Source organism: Aethalodelphis obliquidens, unplaced genomic scaffold, assembly GCF_003676395.1.
Source record: "Aethalodelphis obliquidens isolate GAN/ISIS:26980383/991018 unplaced genomic scaffold, ASM367639v1 scaffold25, whole genome shotgun sequence".
In the NCBI taxonomy this organism is placed as follows: Eukaryota; Metazoa; Chordata; class Mammalia; order Artiodactyla; family Delphinidae; genus Aethalodelphis; species Aethalodelphis obliquidens.
The window spans coordinates 9,616,234-9,631,830 of NW_020837969.1; the positions used below are offsets into that span (position 1 = coordinate 9,616,234).

At 43.0% G+C, this 15,597-nt stretch overlaps 1 protein-coding gene across 1 annotated transcript in view; it reads left to right on the forward strand.

Moving 5' to 3' along the window:
• CSMD1 (CUB and Sushi multiple domains 1) overlaps positions 1 to 15,079 on the forward strand; it is a 1,488,158-nt gene extending 1,473,079 nt beyond the window's left edge. Inside the window, exons 66-71 of the mRNA XM_027123007.1 lie at positions 874 to 918; positions 3,766 to 3,927; positions 7,499 to 7,611; positions 8,390 to 8,477; positions 14,694 to 14,826; positions 14,920 to 15,079. Coding sequence (XP_026978808.1) covers positions 874 to 918; positions 3,766 to 3,927; positions 7,499 to 7,611; positions 8,390 to 8,477; positions 14,694 to 14,826; positions 14,920 to 15,079 — 701 coding nt within the window. The remainder of the gene's footprint in view (positions 1 to 873; positions 919 to 3,765; positions 3,928 to 7,498; positions 7,612 to 8,389; positions 8,478 to 14,693; positions 14,827 to 14,919) is intronic.
• The last annotated feature ends 518 nt before the right edge of the window (positions 15,080 to 15,597 follow it).

The window sequence follows — 15,597 nt, forward strand, 5'->3', positions numbered from 1 at the left end:
ACTACAAGCTATTTGGTGGTGAAATGTAAGTTTATGTGTTCTTGACATTGGTTCTGCTTTTTAAAATCACAAAAGCAATAACACGGAAATGATGCATTAATGAACTCACAAACTTGTGTATTGACAAATAAGAGTAATAACTGAGTCAGATGCGATGGCAGCTAACCGTTCAGGTTCTGCTTCGTCGTGCAGCGAGTCAAGCAGCACAGACAGAAGTTACGGAGTGTGATGAAGCCTGTGCCCTTAGCTTTAGTTTCCTGGAGCCTGTCTGTAGCTCTCACGTTAGGAATAAAGACACTTAGGTTTCCCTTGCCCCTCTCTCTCAGAAATAGCAAAATACACACTTCAAAAAAGTGATAATTTGTAGTTTGATACAAAACTATAAAAGCAAAGAGATTATGAGTTAAATCTAAGTTGATAGACCAAGTTAAACATTCTGCAGGGAGATATTTTGATGTTATTGACTGTTCACTTGTGAGTTCACTGATTGGGTTGGGGACCTGGAAACCTGAGACGGGTTATGAAGTCGTAGTGATTTTGTATATTACCTCTCAGTTGGGGGCAGTAGATTCCCAACAGGAGTGACAAAGGGGTATAAACACCCTCATTTACAAGGCTCTCTGTTGTAACACACTAAATGGATATGCGCATGTCAGATCCAGATTGATTTCCACTACGAAACTCAGTTTTCCCACAAAAGCAAAGGATATTCTGCTGTGAATATAAGGGTTTAAAATGGATATGTGTAAGATATTCCTATTTTGTGCATTCAAGAAATCTGGAGAAAGGAACATTGCTTCAATTTGACATTTTTTCAAACTTATTCAAAAATAAATGTTTTTTGAAAGTGATAATTTGTCTTTTTACTTGTAGGTAAAGGAGTGAGAGAAGTTAATGAAACAGTTACTAAAACTCCAGGTTTGTATACCAGAACAGTTATAGATTTAAATCAAATGATTTGTTCTCTACTATACTCTGTGCAGTGAAACAAATTTTAACATGCAAATTTCTGATGCCATTAGTCGATGAACAAGTTAATGTTTCAATTATTTAAAACACCAAGCCTACACAGATTCCTCTTTCTCTCATGACTATGGCTTGTTAACGGAACAATACTTAAAAGGAAAACCTTTGTCCTTGTCACACGCTGTTTTATTAAAAGGTGCCTTAGGCATTTTGTAGGCAGAAATGGACATCAGATATCGACCCAGAATGTGGTATAATGGAGAGCCTTATAAAGAGGGTTGTGATTCTTTCCTCCAAATGCGGAAGCTACAGTGAAGGACGCTTTATGACAGCATCAGCTGTGAATTCGAGCAATTCAAATGCGGGGCTCCATTTTTTTCCCCAAGTATCTCCGTAATTCAGACATCCTCTGCCTCCGAATACGTTAATTATCGCTTTTTGTTGTGTGTGGTACCTTGCTTAATGCATGCCATAGCAGATGGGAAAGATGCAGCTTTATTTCCTAACGAAGATGTTCATTACTCCAAATCACCTGGCCTATTGTGTCTACGTTATAAATTTAGAGACTATTTAAACAATACGATGTGTCCCCAAATTATAATGTAAGTCAAACTTTAAAAAAAAGTTTAACAGAAACAGAAAACATTTATAAATATATAAGGTCCCTTTTCTGGTGTTTTCCTTACTCAGGTTTTCGCACTTGTTTCTCAGACATAAAGCTCCGTTTCAGGATCAAAGGTGGAAAGAGTATGTGGAATGCTGTGGTTAAGTCACAGTGCTGGGTTTTGCATTTAATTCTTAGATGAGGCAAAAAGTTCCAGCATAGTTAAAGGAATCCATCCAATGTACACCGCGAAGTATAAAATCTACCTTAAAAAAAGCTTCTGGAGGATTCTATGTAAATGTTATATATACATATCAAATACAGGAATCAATGCTCTATAGAGGCAACATTTTCTTCAATAAAACGACACAGTCGGTGGTGGTGGCGCTGGTGGTGCTGGTGGTGCTGGTGTGTTTGTCCCGTTCTGTTTGCTGCGGTGGTCGTGAAAAGCCTGCAGGCTCTTCTGAAGCTGCAGACACGCCGTCAGCGTGCCCTGCCCTCTCTGAAGGGAAGCACTGATTCAACAGGGGTGTTTGTTTAGGGGGCACCATCTAGCACCTCCCCTGTCGGTGGTTACAGCACACTGCAAACCACCAGCAACAGGTCAGAGGACAGAGACCCGAAAAGATCATCTTCCATGCCCCCGATGGTCACAGCGGGACACAGACCAGCCACTGGGCAGACCAGCCAGGCCGACCCACTCGGGTCCACCAACGAGAGGGACCTAAGTGTGAGGCCCAAACAAGTGCATTCACAGCTCCAGTTGAGTGTATGCGTTCTGATTAGGGAAAACAATCTTGATGTTGTTTTAAAGGCTGTTTATTTTAGAAAAGGCTGACAAGGCATTTTGGGCTTTGCTGATTAAGGGTGTGGCTCAGTGACGCTACTGACGACGGGCAGACCTGTTCAGTGTCACTGATCAGTCAGCAACTCTGTCAGATGCCTGTGTCATAGCTCCGCTTCAAACTTACTCAATTTTTATAATTATTATTATTAGGAAGTTGGGTCCATCAAAGCCATAGGAAGTGATGACATCTGTTCTCCGACTCTTCTGTCACTAGGTGATGTCTTACAGGGTCAGCCTGTCTGGGAAGACGGGCAATGGCCAATGGGACTGGAAAGAAAAGGGACACTATGCTTTGTCCTCCTCACGTGTTGCCATAAGTGCATTTGCTAAAAAATATGTTTAGGGAGACACAAATCTTTCTTTCTACCTAGGAAGTCCAACAATATGTTCTGACCAATTCCACTCATGGTGGATCTTGTCCAGTTAAACAGTTTACACACATCATGAGACAAAAAGCAAATAGAAATTTAGTGGCATCATTGATATAGATTTATCTCAATTACCCTGTAAAATTTTATATCAATATTGTAAAAGTATCAGGATTTTATGCATATTTATTAGCAGAAATGTGAAAAATAATTTTTTTCTAACCAGTGAAAAGAGAGAGTAGCTCAATAATCTTTGCAAGAATTCCTGTCCCAGACGACTTGTAATATTTTAAGAAGACTTTTTGCCTTTTGTTTCTGAACTTAAAAGATGCCATCTGACATCATTTAATCTAGCTTTCTTACCAACACTGGACTATTTTTTATAATGAGATTAAAGAGTAGAAGAGAGAGATGAGAGATTGGCTCTACTTACAAAATAAAGACCTCAAGAAATAAAACATCTTTGTCTTCCTACGCTGGGTCTGTGCAGTCATGGTGGTGCTTTGAAATGCAGGCTTTTTGAGGGCAGAAGGCTCCTGACAGATGCTGTCACTTCTTCTGAGCCTCCTAAGTCTTTCCAAAGTAAGTAGACTTAGATACTAAATGAAGTATCAGTAGTGATTTTCCAGGTCAGTTTAATGTATTTATTAAGCCTGATACAATCTAACCTAATACCGGGAGTCCCAATTCACCCTGCACTCTGGCCTTGCCAGACCTGGTAGAATAGGTGTGCGCTGGCATCTACAAGATTTTTCCGACCAGGTGACAGATGTGTATTTGCATCTCACAGTACTGTCCCTGCTCCCTGCTCGGGTCATGTGATTTTCACCCCTGCTGTGCAGGGACACGCAGATAGACCATCTTTGTCTCCATCACTGTCACTGCTGTGCTGTCTTAATGAACGTTATACCTTCTGTGTATTAGGATATCCAAGTGGAATTTTTCTGTGGGTGCTAACAGTCACCTTTTCTCCCCCACAGTTCCTTCAGATGTATTTTTCATCCATTCAGTGTGGAAGGGATATTACGAATATTTAGGGAAAAGACAGCCTGCAACCCTAACTGTTGACTGGTTCAACGCAACAAGCAGCAAGGTGAACGCAACCTTCGTTGAAGCCGCCCAGGGGGAGCTGAAGTTGGCAGGTAGGTGCCGAGGGGTTTCACTAGCCCGGATGTGAGCACGGGCAGACCCTCCTGCTTCTCGCAGAGAGGGCGCCAACGCGCGTTAAGTGCTGGTTAACGTTACCTTGGCTTTGCATCTGCTGCATCTCACTGGATCATCTCAGTAACCAGGACAGGGTGGTACTATTGTCTCATTTTAAAGATTACAAAACCAGTACAGAAAAGTGAATTAATGAGCTCAAGGTGACACACAGATCGTCTTAAGTCAAAGATGTAAGTTTTATGTCCAGATATTCATGTCTCCAGAATTCATTCTGTTGCTCTTCTCTTTCTCTCTCTCTTCTAACTCATTTGCTCCTGGTGAGTTTTTATTGATGTATCTCAGTTAATAGAGCAATAGCTGATTTATATGCCAGACACTCACTATTTTAAGTGCTTTATATACACACTGTGCTTTTCGTTCTTACATCCATCTTGTGGTGTATTCTTTTTTTTTTTTTTTAAGGGTGAGAATTGTACGAGGGAAAGGAGTCTTTAATTAATTAATTTATTTATGGCTGTGTTGGGTCTCCATTTCTGTGCGAGGGCTTTCTCTAGTTGTGGCAAGTGGGGGCCACTCTTCATCGCGGTACGCGGGCCTCTCACTGTCGCGGCCTCTCTTGTTGCGGAGCACAGGCTCCAGACGCGCAGGCTCAGTAGTTGTGGCTCACGGGCCTAGTTGTTCCGCGGCATGTGGGATCTTCCCAGACCAGGGCTCGAACCCGTGTCCCCTGCATTGGCAAGCAGATTCTCAACCACTGCGCCACCAGGGAAGCCCTTGTGGTGTATTCTTATTAAACACTTTTTTTTTTTTTTTTTTTGCTGATTAAAAAAGAGAGACACTCAGGGAAATTCAGTGGCCTTGCTAAGTGGATATGACAGAAGTAGGATTTGAGCTCTGCCATCAGAATCTCAGCCATTAGAATCTCGAGCCCAGGCTCTCAACCAATAAGACACAGAATTACCTTCATGACTGAATCTAGTGCGTTTTGTTTTTTCAGTTATCTCACTTCTGACGACCATGTGTCTTTTTCTATAGACTGACTCCTGAGGGGATCAGACTCTGAGTTGTCCACAAGCCCCAGCACTGGTTCTGAACACCAAGGGGCCCCTGATGGTACCCGCACACTCCCTAGTTACCAGACAGACACGGATTCATCTCTAGGAAGTGTGAGGGCAGGTCAGGACTTCTCCCCGGCCCTGACGCCTCACTTTCCTGCTTCCTTGGATGGGAAAACATCTAAAAATGGTACACATACTCTGGATTTAGGAAAAGAAAAATAACTCACACTCAAAGATTTTTAAACAGGTACATATTTATGAATTCGTGGTCCAGGGGCCCCAAAAGTGCTTTGCGTCTTGACCCTGTGAATGGATAAATGATTTAGACCAGGTGCTCAAGCCTAGTCCTGTGTCAGAACAAACCGAGACTTCGTAAAACATTCAGATTTCGTAGGCTCACCCACCTCCTTTAGATATTATTTCTCTTCGTGGAGTTTGGATTTTTTTTTTTCCCAAAGAAAAGGCTCTAGTGTGGTTTTGATGCAACTGATGTCCATGGATAAGCGTTGGGAAATCTCTGGTTTGGATTTGGGAAAGCGAGTGGATCAAGGGTTGTTCTGGCTGAGTCCCAAGCGGATATAAGTCCACCTGCCACGTGTGTTCTCATGAGGAGGGGTTGTGGAGGAAGGAGGGAAACTAACGTCCACGGAGGGCCAGCTGGGGCCCTGGTGGTCTGCTGAGTGAGCTCATTTCATCACCGTAAAAGTTGCCTAATATATAGTTTATTTCTGCTGATAGAGTATAAAGTGGGGTTCAGAGTTTTAGAGGTTAAACTGGATGCCAGAAACACAGAGCTGCTGATGGTGGACATGATAGGTGGTCCTTCTTGTCCGTGGGTCCCCTTCCATCCTGTGTGATGGGCCAGCGGAGACTCTTCCTGTGATGTTAGAGTTTCACTTGTCTAATGGGAGTTGCTGGGAATGAACTGCTGGAGTCCCTGAAGCGAACACCATGATCTTTCCCTTGAAACTGCCTCTCTACACAGAAGACATTTGGGTTCATTATTATTATTTAATATCTGTTTGTTTCTTTACTTATTTAGCCTCCTCTGAGTAGGGAACTAGCCGTAGCTGCAAACACATTCTCCCCCTTGCCACACCGTGACACCCCTGGGCAATACCACTCAGCAGTCATTCCGAGGAGCTCATGAGTAGCTAAGAGGTGTGACTGTCAATCACTTCACGCCCAAGGTCTCACAGGCTCCACAAGTATGTCCATCACCCTTTGGCCACCCTGCTGCTCATTTCATTTTAGTAAGTGCAATTCATCTGTATAAGTAGCTATATTTGGGGTTATTGTTTTGGTCTCTCTTTTTTTATATTGATTTACAAATATTTATTTTTTTCCCCATGTTGAAATTTTATGATAATTTTGTACTAACTCCCCGTGTGTGTTTTCAGCATAGTTGTCTTTATCACAATTGTCACTTTTTAGTGATTCAATATTTTTTAAATAAATTTATTTATTTATTTTTGGCTGCATTGGGTCTTTGTTGCTGAGCGCGGGCTTTCTCTAGTTGCGGCGAGCGGGAGCTACTCTTCATTGTGGTGCACGGGCTTCTCATTGCGGTGGCTTCTCTTGTTGCGGAGCACGGGCTCTAGGCGTGCGGGCTTCAGTAGTAGTGGCACATGGGCTCAGTAGTTGTGGCTCGCAGGCTCTAGAGCGCAGACTCAGTAGTTGTGGCGCACGGGCTTAGTTGCTCTGCGGCATGTGGGATCTTCCCGGACCAGGGCTCGAACCCATGTCCCCTGCATTGGCAGGCGGATTCTTAACCACTGTGCCACCGTGAAGCCCATGATTCAAGATTTTTATAGATGAATTTCCATTTAAAGTTATTATAAAATATCGGCTATATTCCCTGTGCTGTGCAATACATTTTTGTAGCTTGTTTAGTTCATACACAGTTGTTTAATCTCCTAGGTTATGGTCTCTTTTTTTTCTACATACCCCTGTCCTCAGAAGTGAGTAAAATATGAATAAAATGCTGGATTTAGGGCTTCCCTGGTGGCACAGTGGTTGAGAGTCCGCCTGCCGATGCAGGGGACACAGGTTCGTGCCCCGGTCCGGGAAGATCCCACATGCCGTGGAGCGGCTGGGCCCGTGAGCCATGGCTGCTGAGCCTGCACGTCCAGAGCCTGTGCTCCGCAACGGGAGAGGCCACAACAGTGAGAGGCCTACGTACCGCAAAAAAAAAATGCTGGATTTAAAAAATTAATTAACTGAATGCATATTACTTTTGTTCTTTCTGTGGGGTAGAGATGTTGAATTGAGTGAAATAGATAATACTTAAAGATAAGACAAGGACTTTCATAAGAAGTGATTTTTAGGAAAAAAGTACTGAAGCTAAAATTTAAAAATAAAAATATTAATCTCTGTGATTTAAAACGTTATCATCTCTGTACCATATTCCAAATCAAACGGATCGAATGCCTGCATTACTGACTCATAAGCATCCCCATGTTGTAAGAATAACCCCCTGATCCTTTCCTAGGCGTTTACAAGAAGGAAGAGGCCCACTTACTTCTGAAAGCTTTTCAAATTAAAGGCCCAGTGGATATTTTTGTCAGCAACTTTGAAAACGACAACTGGGGACTGGATGGTTACGTGAGTACTTCCTAGGAGGGTTTTCTAATCACCGCGTCTGCGCAGAGCTGGGGGCGCCAAGGGGGATTCCTTTCCGAGAGGACCTGGTCAGGTCCTGTCTGCCCAGAGAAAACTCAGCCGGCCCTCATCCCAGCTGCGTGGCCACTTCACCTCTTCATTGTATGATGGAAGAAACCTGTCTCTGAAATGAGAAACAAACTGGCCAGGAGCAGATGGGCTGTTCCTGCCAGAGAGCTTAGATCCAGGCCACATCCCACCGTAAGGGTGGGGACCAAACTCTTTCCAAGGCCACTGGTAACCACCCCGAAAGTTCTAAAAGGTAGCATCCCCAGATAAACAGAGATTTAAGACGCCCCCTTCACTTTCTTCCTTGCAAGTTAACCCTTTGCTTCTGCTTTAATTCATCATCTAACTAGAGGGTAAACGGCCTCACGTGAGGTACACGAGACAGTAGCTGTGACACAGCGAGTTTTACATAATGTAGGTTCTGATGTAATTCATATGTGTGTCCCCGTTTACCAAGGGTACTTAACCTATATATATGTTGTAAAAAACTACTGTTTTTGAGATCAAAACGAGAGAGAATTTATTTGTTAGTTGAAGTTCATGTCTGTATTTTTCAATTTCTAACTATAAGTGGGTACCTTGAAGGAATGACAAATGTTTTTAAATAGTTAACCTTTACTTTCTAAACAGAAATAATATTTATATTATGATAAAAGAAGAGATTATCATTAATCCTTGTTATGCACTGTTTTTCCTTTTCATGCGTTATCAGGTATCATCCGGACTTGAAAGAGGAGGATTTACTTTCCAAGGTGACATACATGGAAAAGATTTTGGGAAGTTCAAGCTGGAAAGGCAAGGTACACTCTGCACTTACGTTGTTTTTCAAAGCATAAATCAGGTTGGCCTTCAGATGATTAAGTTGAGTGTGACGGAAAGGTCATGACTCTGAAAGAAACAGAAACAAAAATGATGGGAGAGACTCACATTTTACAGCTGGATGAAAAAAACCCTTCTTTTGAATAGCAAAATAGACAATATCAGCTGCAATAAATATGCCAGACATGGAATTAATATACAAAGAGATAATCTGAAATAAGGGAAAAAAGCAAAGATGAAACACAATTAAAGAATAAACTATATTACCTTAAGAAAATTATAAGACGAACTAAAATGTCCAACAAATATGAAAAGATCTTTAACTTCAAAAATCTGTATTATGACAACAAAGATCATTTTTAGCTATGAGAATGTCAGAGTTTCTTAAAAATGGTTTGGGGTGGACAGTAGAAACAAGCACCTGGGTGTTCATTTTTGGTGGGTGTATGAGTAGATGTGTGTAATTTGACGGTATTCTTTCATCGACAGTTCTATCCCTAAAATTTTTAATCAGACAAGAGTGACCATTATTTTTTGCATATTCAGGTATATCTACAGCAGGACTACTTTAAATAGTTGAAATTAGAAATAATCTGCGTATCTCACACATCTATCATAAATAAATTGCTTACATCAATAATTTTATACAATGTGTTACATTAAAGAGAAAACAATTTAATTCAGTATATTTCATTAAAGAAACAAAGATAACATATTGATGTGGAAAGGTGTTCCCGACTTAGTTATGAGAAAAAAGTTTGCTCTAGACAGACAGACGGGGCAAATATGCCTGTCTTCCTTCTTTATCTCTTTCTCAAATACTTGATTACGTCTCAGTAATCCGACAAGAAAAATGTATGAAAAACGATCACTAGATGTGAAGCTTACCTCGTCTATGTGCTAGTTTTGTAATCTAGGATGAATTATAATATTCTTGAGCCTGTTTCTTCATCTGAAATCTCAGTAGAGAAGTCAGTTCCTGGTTGCTGTGAAGATTAAGAGTCAATATGAGGGTTTGCTTTGTGCTAAAGCTCTTTTCACACATGTCTTTACTTGTGTTGCTATTAACACAAATGAGAAGATTCATTTTTTTTGTCATGAGATGAGCACCGTATTTCTCCTGAATAGTTATCAACTACTTTATACTTTACTCACGGAATTCTACTAACATTAATTTTATAGAGAGGAATATTGCTATGTAGGATTTGATGCCAGAGCAACCTGTCAGAGGAACACAAGTGTAATACTTGGTGATGATTGTCACTGATGAATTCATTTCATAAAACTTTTATCGGGGACTTCCCTGGTGGCACAGTGGATAAGACTCCACGCTTCCAGTGCAGGGGGCCCAGGTTCGATCCCTGGTCAGGGAACTAGATCCCACGTGCATGCTGCAAGTAAGAGTTCGCATGCCACAACTAAGGAGACCTGGAGCCACAATTAAGGAGCCTGACTGCCACAACTAAGGCCTGGTGCAACCAAGTAAATAAATAAATACATAAATATTAAAAAAAAACTTTTATCAATATACCAGGGGATTCCAAAGGAAATATATGCCAACCTGTATAATATCATGCTTAAAAAACAAAAAACTTGACCAAAAGGGACATTTAATCATAAAATACTCTAAATCCACCTTTCCAAGCTAAGAACTTTTAAATAGAAGAGCTTTAACTTATAATGTCTGCGATGGCTGAGATGATTTTTTAAATGGGGTTATATTATTTTGAGATAATGAAATAGACCAACACTAATGATGGGTAAAGTTTTCTTTTGCTCTGAGCCAAACCCTGTAGTCATTTGCCCTCCTTTCTCCCCGATGCACACGCTCTAGTAATTTTGTCTAAAGGCACCCCAGCAAGCTGTGCAGGATACTCTGTGGATGTCTGCATTTACTCATCCAGTGAGCCTGACCCAAACGGTCACTTTGCTATTGCAAATTTTCTTTGCATTGCCCCATTTCTTTTTAATCTAACAAAATAACAGCTTGCTTTAACAAGTAATCTTTCTTCTCATGTGATGATGAGCTTATTGTCAGGAAAAACAATTTGCCTCACAAAATAATTTGAATCACAAGCGAGTCTCCCATTCAACTAATTAGAAACGTCTATGTTTAAGTAATACTTCAACAACGACCATTCATTTAAGAATTAGGGCTACACTCTATTTTTATGGTTAAAAATAAACAACCTCTTAATTGTCTCCAGTCAGTAGATAAACTGGAAAAAAATGTGATTATTATTAAACGGACGCTAAATGAAGTTAGTTTGAAAGACAACTAACTCTGATGCAAAAACTTGTGTAAGAAACTGAAAAATAAATTGGTTTTCCCATTAAAATTGAATCCCCTCCCCCAAATATATACAATCAGGAGGGGAGAAGGTGCAAGCCATGTATCTAACAAGGCACTTGTGTCCAGAATGTATAAACCCTTACGGCTAAACAGTACATAGGCAAATAACCTAACTAAAACTTTGGCAACGAATTTAAATAGGCATTTCAACAAAGACATAAAAATCACCAATAAGCAAATGAAAAGATCCTGAACATCATTAATCATTAGGGAGACACAAATCAAAACCACTTCACACCCACCAGGAGGGCTCAGATCATAAAGACGAGAAACCAGTGGAGGCAGGGCTGTGCAGAAACTGGAGCGCTCGTACTTTGCTGATGGGAAAGTACTGATAAAAATGGCGCAGCTGCTGTGGAAAACAGCCCGGTAGTTCCAGTAGGTAAAACATGGCGTAACCACAAGATTCAGCAGTTCCACTCCAACATGTATAGGCAACAGAACTAAAAACATGTTCACACACAAATTAGTACACGAATGTTTATACCAGCGTTTTTCCTAATTGTCCAAATGTAGAAACGACCCAAATGTCCATCAACTAATGAATGGAGCAACAAAATGTGGTGCCTCCACCCAATGGAATATTATCTTGAAAACATTACGCTAAGTAAGAGAAGCCATTCACCAGAAAACACATATTGTATGATTGCATTTATATGCTGTATGCAGAACAGGTGAATGTATATAGACAGAGAGTGGGTGAGTGGTTGCCTAAAGCTGAGGCTGGGGTACAGAGGGTGAGGGATGACTGTAAGGGTACCGCTTTCTTTTAGGGGAGGCAGCAGTGTTCTCACGTAGATTGTGGTGATCCTTGCAGCACAAAACCCCCAAGTTTTAATAGTAAAAGACCCCTTGCATTGTATGTATGCATTAAAAGGGTGCATTCTGTAGTATGTGAATTTCTTTCAATAATGCTCTTTAAAAAAACTGAATGGCCCAGCCTATAATGTGAAAAGATGCTCACCTGCATTCTTAAGAAATGGAACTGAGAAAATAACTACACGCTGTGTTTGGTTTATTAGCGAGTAGTGATAATAATAGGGAAGGAGGGGCAATGGAAGGAAAGGAGGGAGGTGGAGAGGGAAGGGAAAGGAGGGTGGCAGGTAGATGGGGTACAGCCATCCAGGTGCCTCCTAAGACAGGGGTTGGAGTGAAACTGGGACCCCACTTTGGAGAGCAGGTAGGGAAGACTTAGCAACACTACAAATTACACATCCTGCTAGGCTGTGATTCTACTGCTTGGAATTTATCCTGTATATTCAGACTCCTGCTGACGTATCGCTGTAGAAAAAGAATTTCATGGCGGCATCCTAGAAAAAGACCTAGAAATGGCCTAAACGTTCTTCAGCAGTAGACTGGCTAAATAAATGCTGGCATAGCCAATTAACAGGATGCTGCACACGTGAAAACAATTAAATTCACATGCACAGATGGAAGAAACTCACGAATATGTGGTTAAGTTTAAAAAGCCAAATACAAAAAACGTAAATAGTATCGTCATATTTTAGGAAAGTAAGAAAAGAGAAACAATCATATATATTAACAGTACATTGTGAAAAGGACACTAAAACACAAACAAAAGCAAAAACCTCGTCAATCATAAAGAGGAAAACTAGTGTAAAAGGGCAAGGAGTGACCCTTTATTTCCATCGTCTTTATAGTATTTGTTTTGATATCCGCTTATGCCATTTTAATTAATATCATGTGCATGCATTACCCTTTAAATTATTAAAACACAGGTAAATAATTGGAATTAACTAGGAGCTCCAGACAGCATAATAATATCAGAGTAAAGTCAGGAGTTTAATTCACAGAGACCTTTTATGTTGCCCTGTGTTATGATGTGAGGTCTCCTGTGGCAGGTCCATTATCCAGGATTTTATTAACTGGAAGTCTGATATCTATTATGGCCAAAAATGTATAGTCTTATTTGCAGATAACAGAAAATAGCCTTGGTTAATTTAAGCAGGCTACAAATTTATTAGAATGAGGCAAAGAGATGCACAGAATTATAAACACTTGGAGAATGAGCCATGGTAATTTATGGAAACCATCGGATGTTGAACTACTCCAAAGACAGTACCATTTTTTCATTCCTCAAATATATATTGAGCAACAATTGTGTTCTAGGTTCTACTGTAGGCACCAGGCACTCAAGAGGAAAGCTGGCCAAAAAACTGCCCTGGCGTAGTGCAACTTACATTCTAGTAAATGTGGGTCCTGGGAAACTTTTGCTTCGTGCCACGCATTGTTCTAAGTAGTGGAGATCTGACGTTTAACTCTCACGCCAAAACCATGGAGTTGGTGCCCTTTGAGCAGCACCGCGTTTCTCCCTGCTGGACAGCGCCACCCCTGGTGGCTGTGTGTTTCTGCTGCGCGCTGCCCCAGGACTGGCCGGTGGTGGCTGGAAGGGTGCACTTGATGGGGTCCCCAGGGCTCTAGCCCCACCCCACCCCCGCCTCACCCCAGCCTCAGGACCCAATTCTAAACTGTCTTAGGAGACTCTGCATTACTCGTGCCAAACTCGACGCCTGGGGGCGGCGGGGAGCTTCCCATTGGCTTAACTCTGCCCACATGCCCATCACCCGGATGCTGAGATTTAGGAGAACAAGTATGTGGCGTTTTCCCCTTGCATGGCAGCTGGTGAATGCATCTGGAAATGAAAAATTAAATCTGATTCATATGTGCCGATACAGAAGGATAGCCAAAAGATATGGTTAATTTACGAAGTGCCAACATCCAGGACAAAATACATTTATATTAGACCTGAAGGTGGCAGGGAGTAGCATTATCCTGCACCTGTTGAAGGAGATGACAAATATATTATTTTTAGGTTTTTATTTGAATATTCAAGATTGTTTTCTTTAAAAGGCTCTTTAATTATTTTAAATATTTGATTGTTTCTTTGTATCTGTGTTTTGTAAAAAAAAGAAAGAAACAAGAAACATCCCATAAGTTCTGGAAATATACTTCTAAAACAAGGTCAGCTTCTTTCTAACAATTCTGCTGTATTCAGATGACCCCAATCATAATTGATCACAAGCGTGCATTGAGTGGTTCCATGCAAGTAAGCCAAATACATTTCAAATTGCAGTTTATAAGTAAATTCTTCAAGAATCAACTGCATTATTTGGCAATAATCAATAAATGGTTTCTGATTAGAATTTTTAATGTTTGCATCTTTCTCAATGCCGTGCATATATCTGCCACGGCACAGATACGGAGCGTTAATGATTATATCACCTTCGTGATGTTTGAGATGTTTACACCTGCCTTCCCTTCTAATTGACAGAAATCACATTTTTGTGTCCTCATAGAAGCCTGCTTCATAATGCCGAGTTGCATTCTTTGATCATTTCTAAACTCTGTAGTGAATTTTGGAATCTACCCAAATAAAGGGAGATGGCACCTTGATGTTCACCTATGATGAGTGTGACGCCCTCTTTATAGAGACCTGGGCTCTTTATGTAACTTCAGTGGCACATCTTGCTGAGGCTGCGTCTTAGAGCAGGAGGCAACAGCAGGCACTGCCCATCCCATAGAGAGACACGGCCGCACGCACGCGGTGTCTGCAGCCCCGGGGGAGGTCGGGCGACGGCGCCTTTGCCCCGCGCAGTGCGGACGCGAGCCTCTCCCGGCGTCGCTGCGCGTCAGCGAGCGGGAAGCGGGATTTGCGTCCTCGCCATCGGGAAGGTGGGCTTCCGGAAGGGACCCCCGGCGGGTCCCCTGCACCCGGCGGGTCCCCTGCACCCCCTCGCCGTGTGCACGCGCTCCCACGCCCCTGCAGAGCGCCCCGGGCAGGCTCGGGGCCCGACTGCAGGGTAAAAGCTGCTCTCTCTTCCAGGCGCCCGAAGCTCGGCTCCAGACCCCGCGCGCCCCCAGCGCGGCGCCAGCAGCGGCTCCGTCGCGGCCGCCATCCTGGCCCCGCTCTCCGCGCTCGTTCTCTCCGGGCTCGCGTTTCACCTCCACAAGCACAGGTAACGTGGCGACACCCCGCTCGCGGGCGTCGGGGCTCCTCCTGAGGCCCTGAGGCCCTGACAGCTCGTCCCCCCCTTGCCTCTCGCCCGCAGAGCGAGGCCGAAGGTCCAGTACAACGGCTACGCCGGCCACGAGAGCAGCAACGGGCAGGCCTCCTTCGAGAACCCCATGTACGACACGAACTTGAAGCCCACCGAGGCCAAGGCCGTGCGCTTCGACACGACCCTGAACACGGTGTGCACCGTGGTGTAGCACTCGGGCCGGCCGCCCATAGCCACTCCTCCGACGCGGACGGCAGGGACCACAGGGGCCACAGGGCCTCCCTCACCCCGCTCCCCCGCCGCCGACGGACCCCGTCCGGGGAGCGGCCCCTGGCCTCCCCTCCCCGGCGGCCTCCGGGCGCGGTGACAGACGGTAGCACCGCGGTATGGTTTTGGTTTGTTTTTCTCAATCCCCATGAATACGAATATTCTGGAGAAAAAAAAAAAGCCCTCTTGAAGAAGACCCCTTTCTGGTAGCCGCACACACCTGCAGACGCTTCACGCCGTCCCTGCCGAGACCGGACGAGCTTCGAGGGACCCGCAGCTCACCTCGGGGTCCATCCCCAGGGACATCTGCAAATTTCCCACTCAGCTGTTCTCTTGCAGAAGTTTTGATGCACAATTTTTTGCACTAGTGTGTTCTGAATGACTAAGATTCTGATAAATAAACTATTCACACGGGGTTTCCACACACTCTCCATTGTATATAAGCTGTCAAGCTAAGCATTC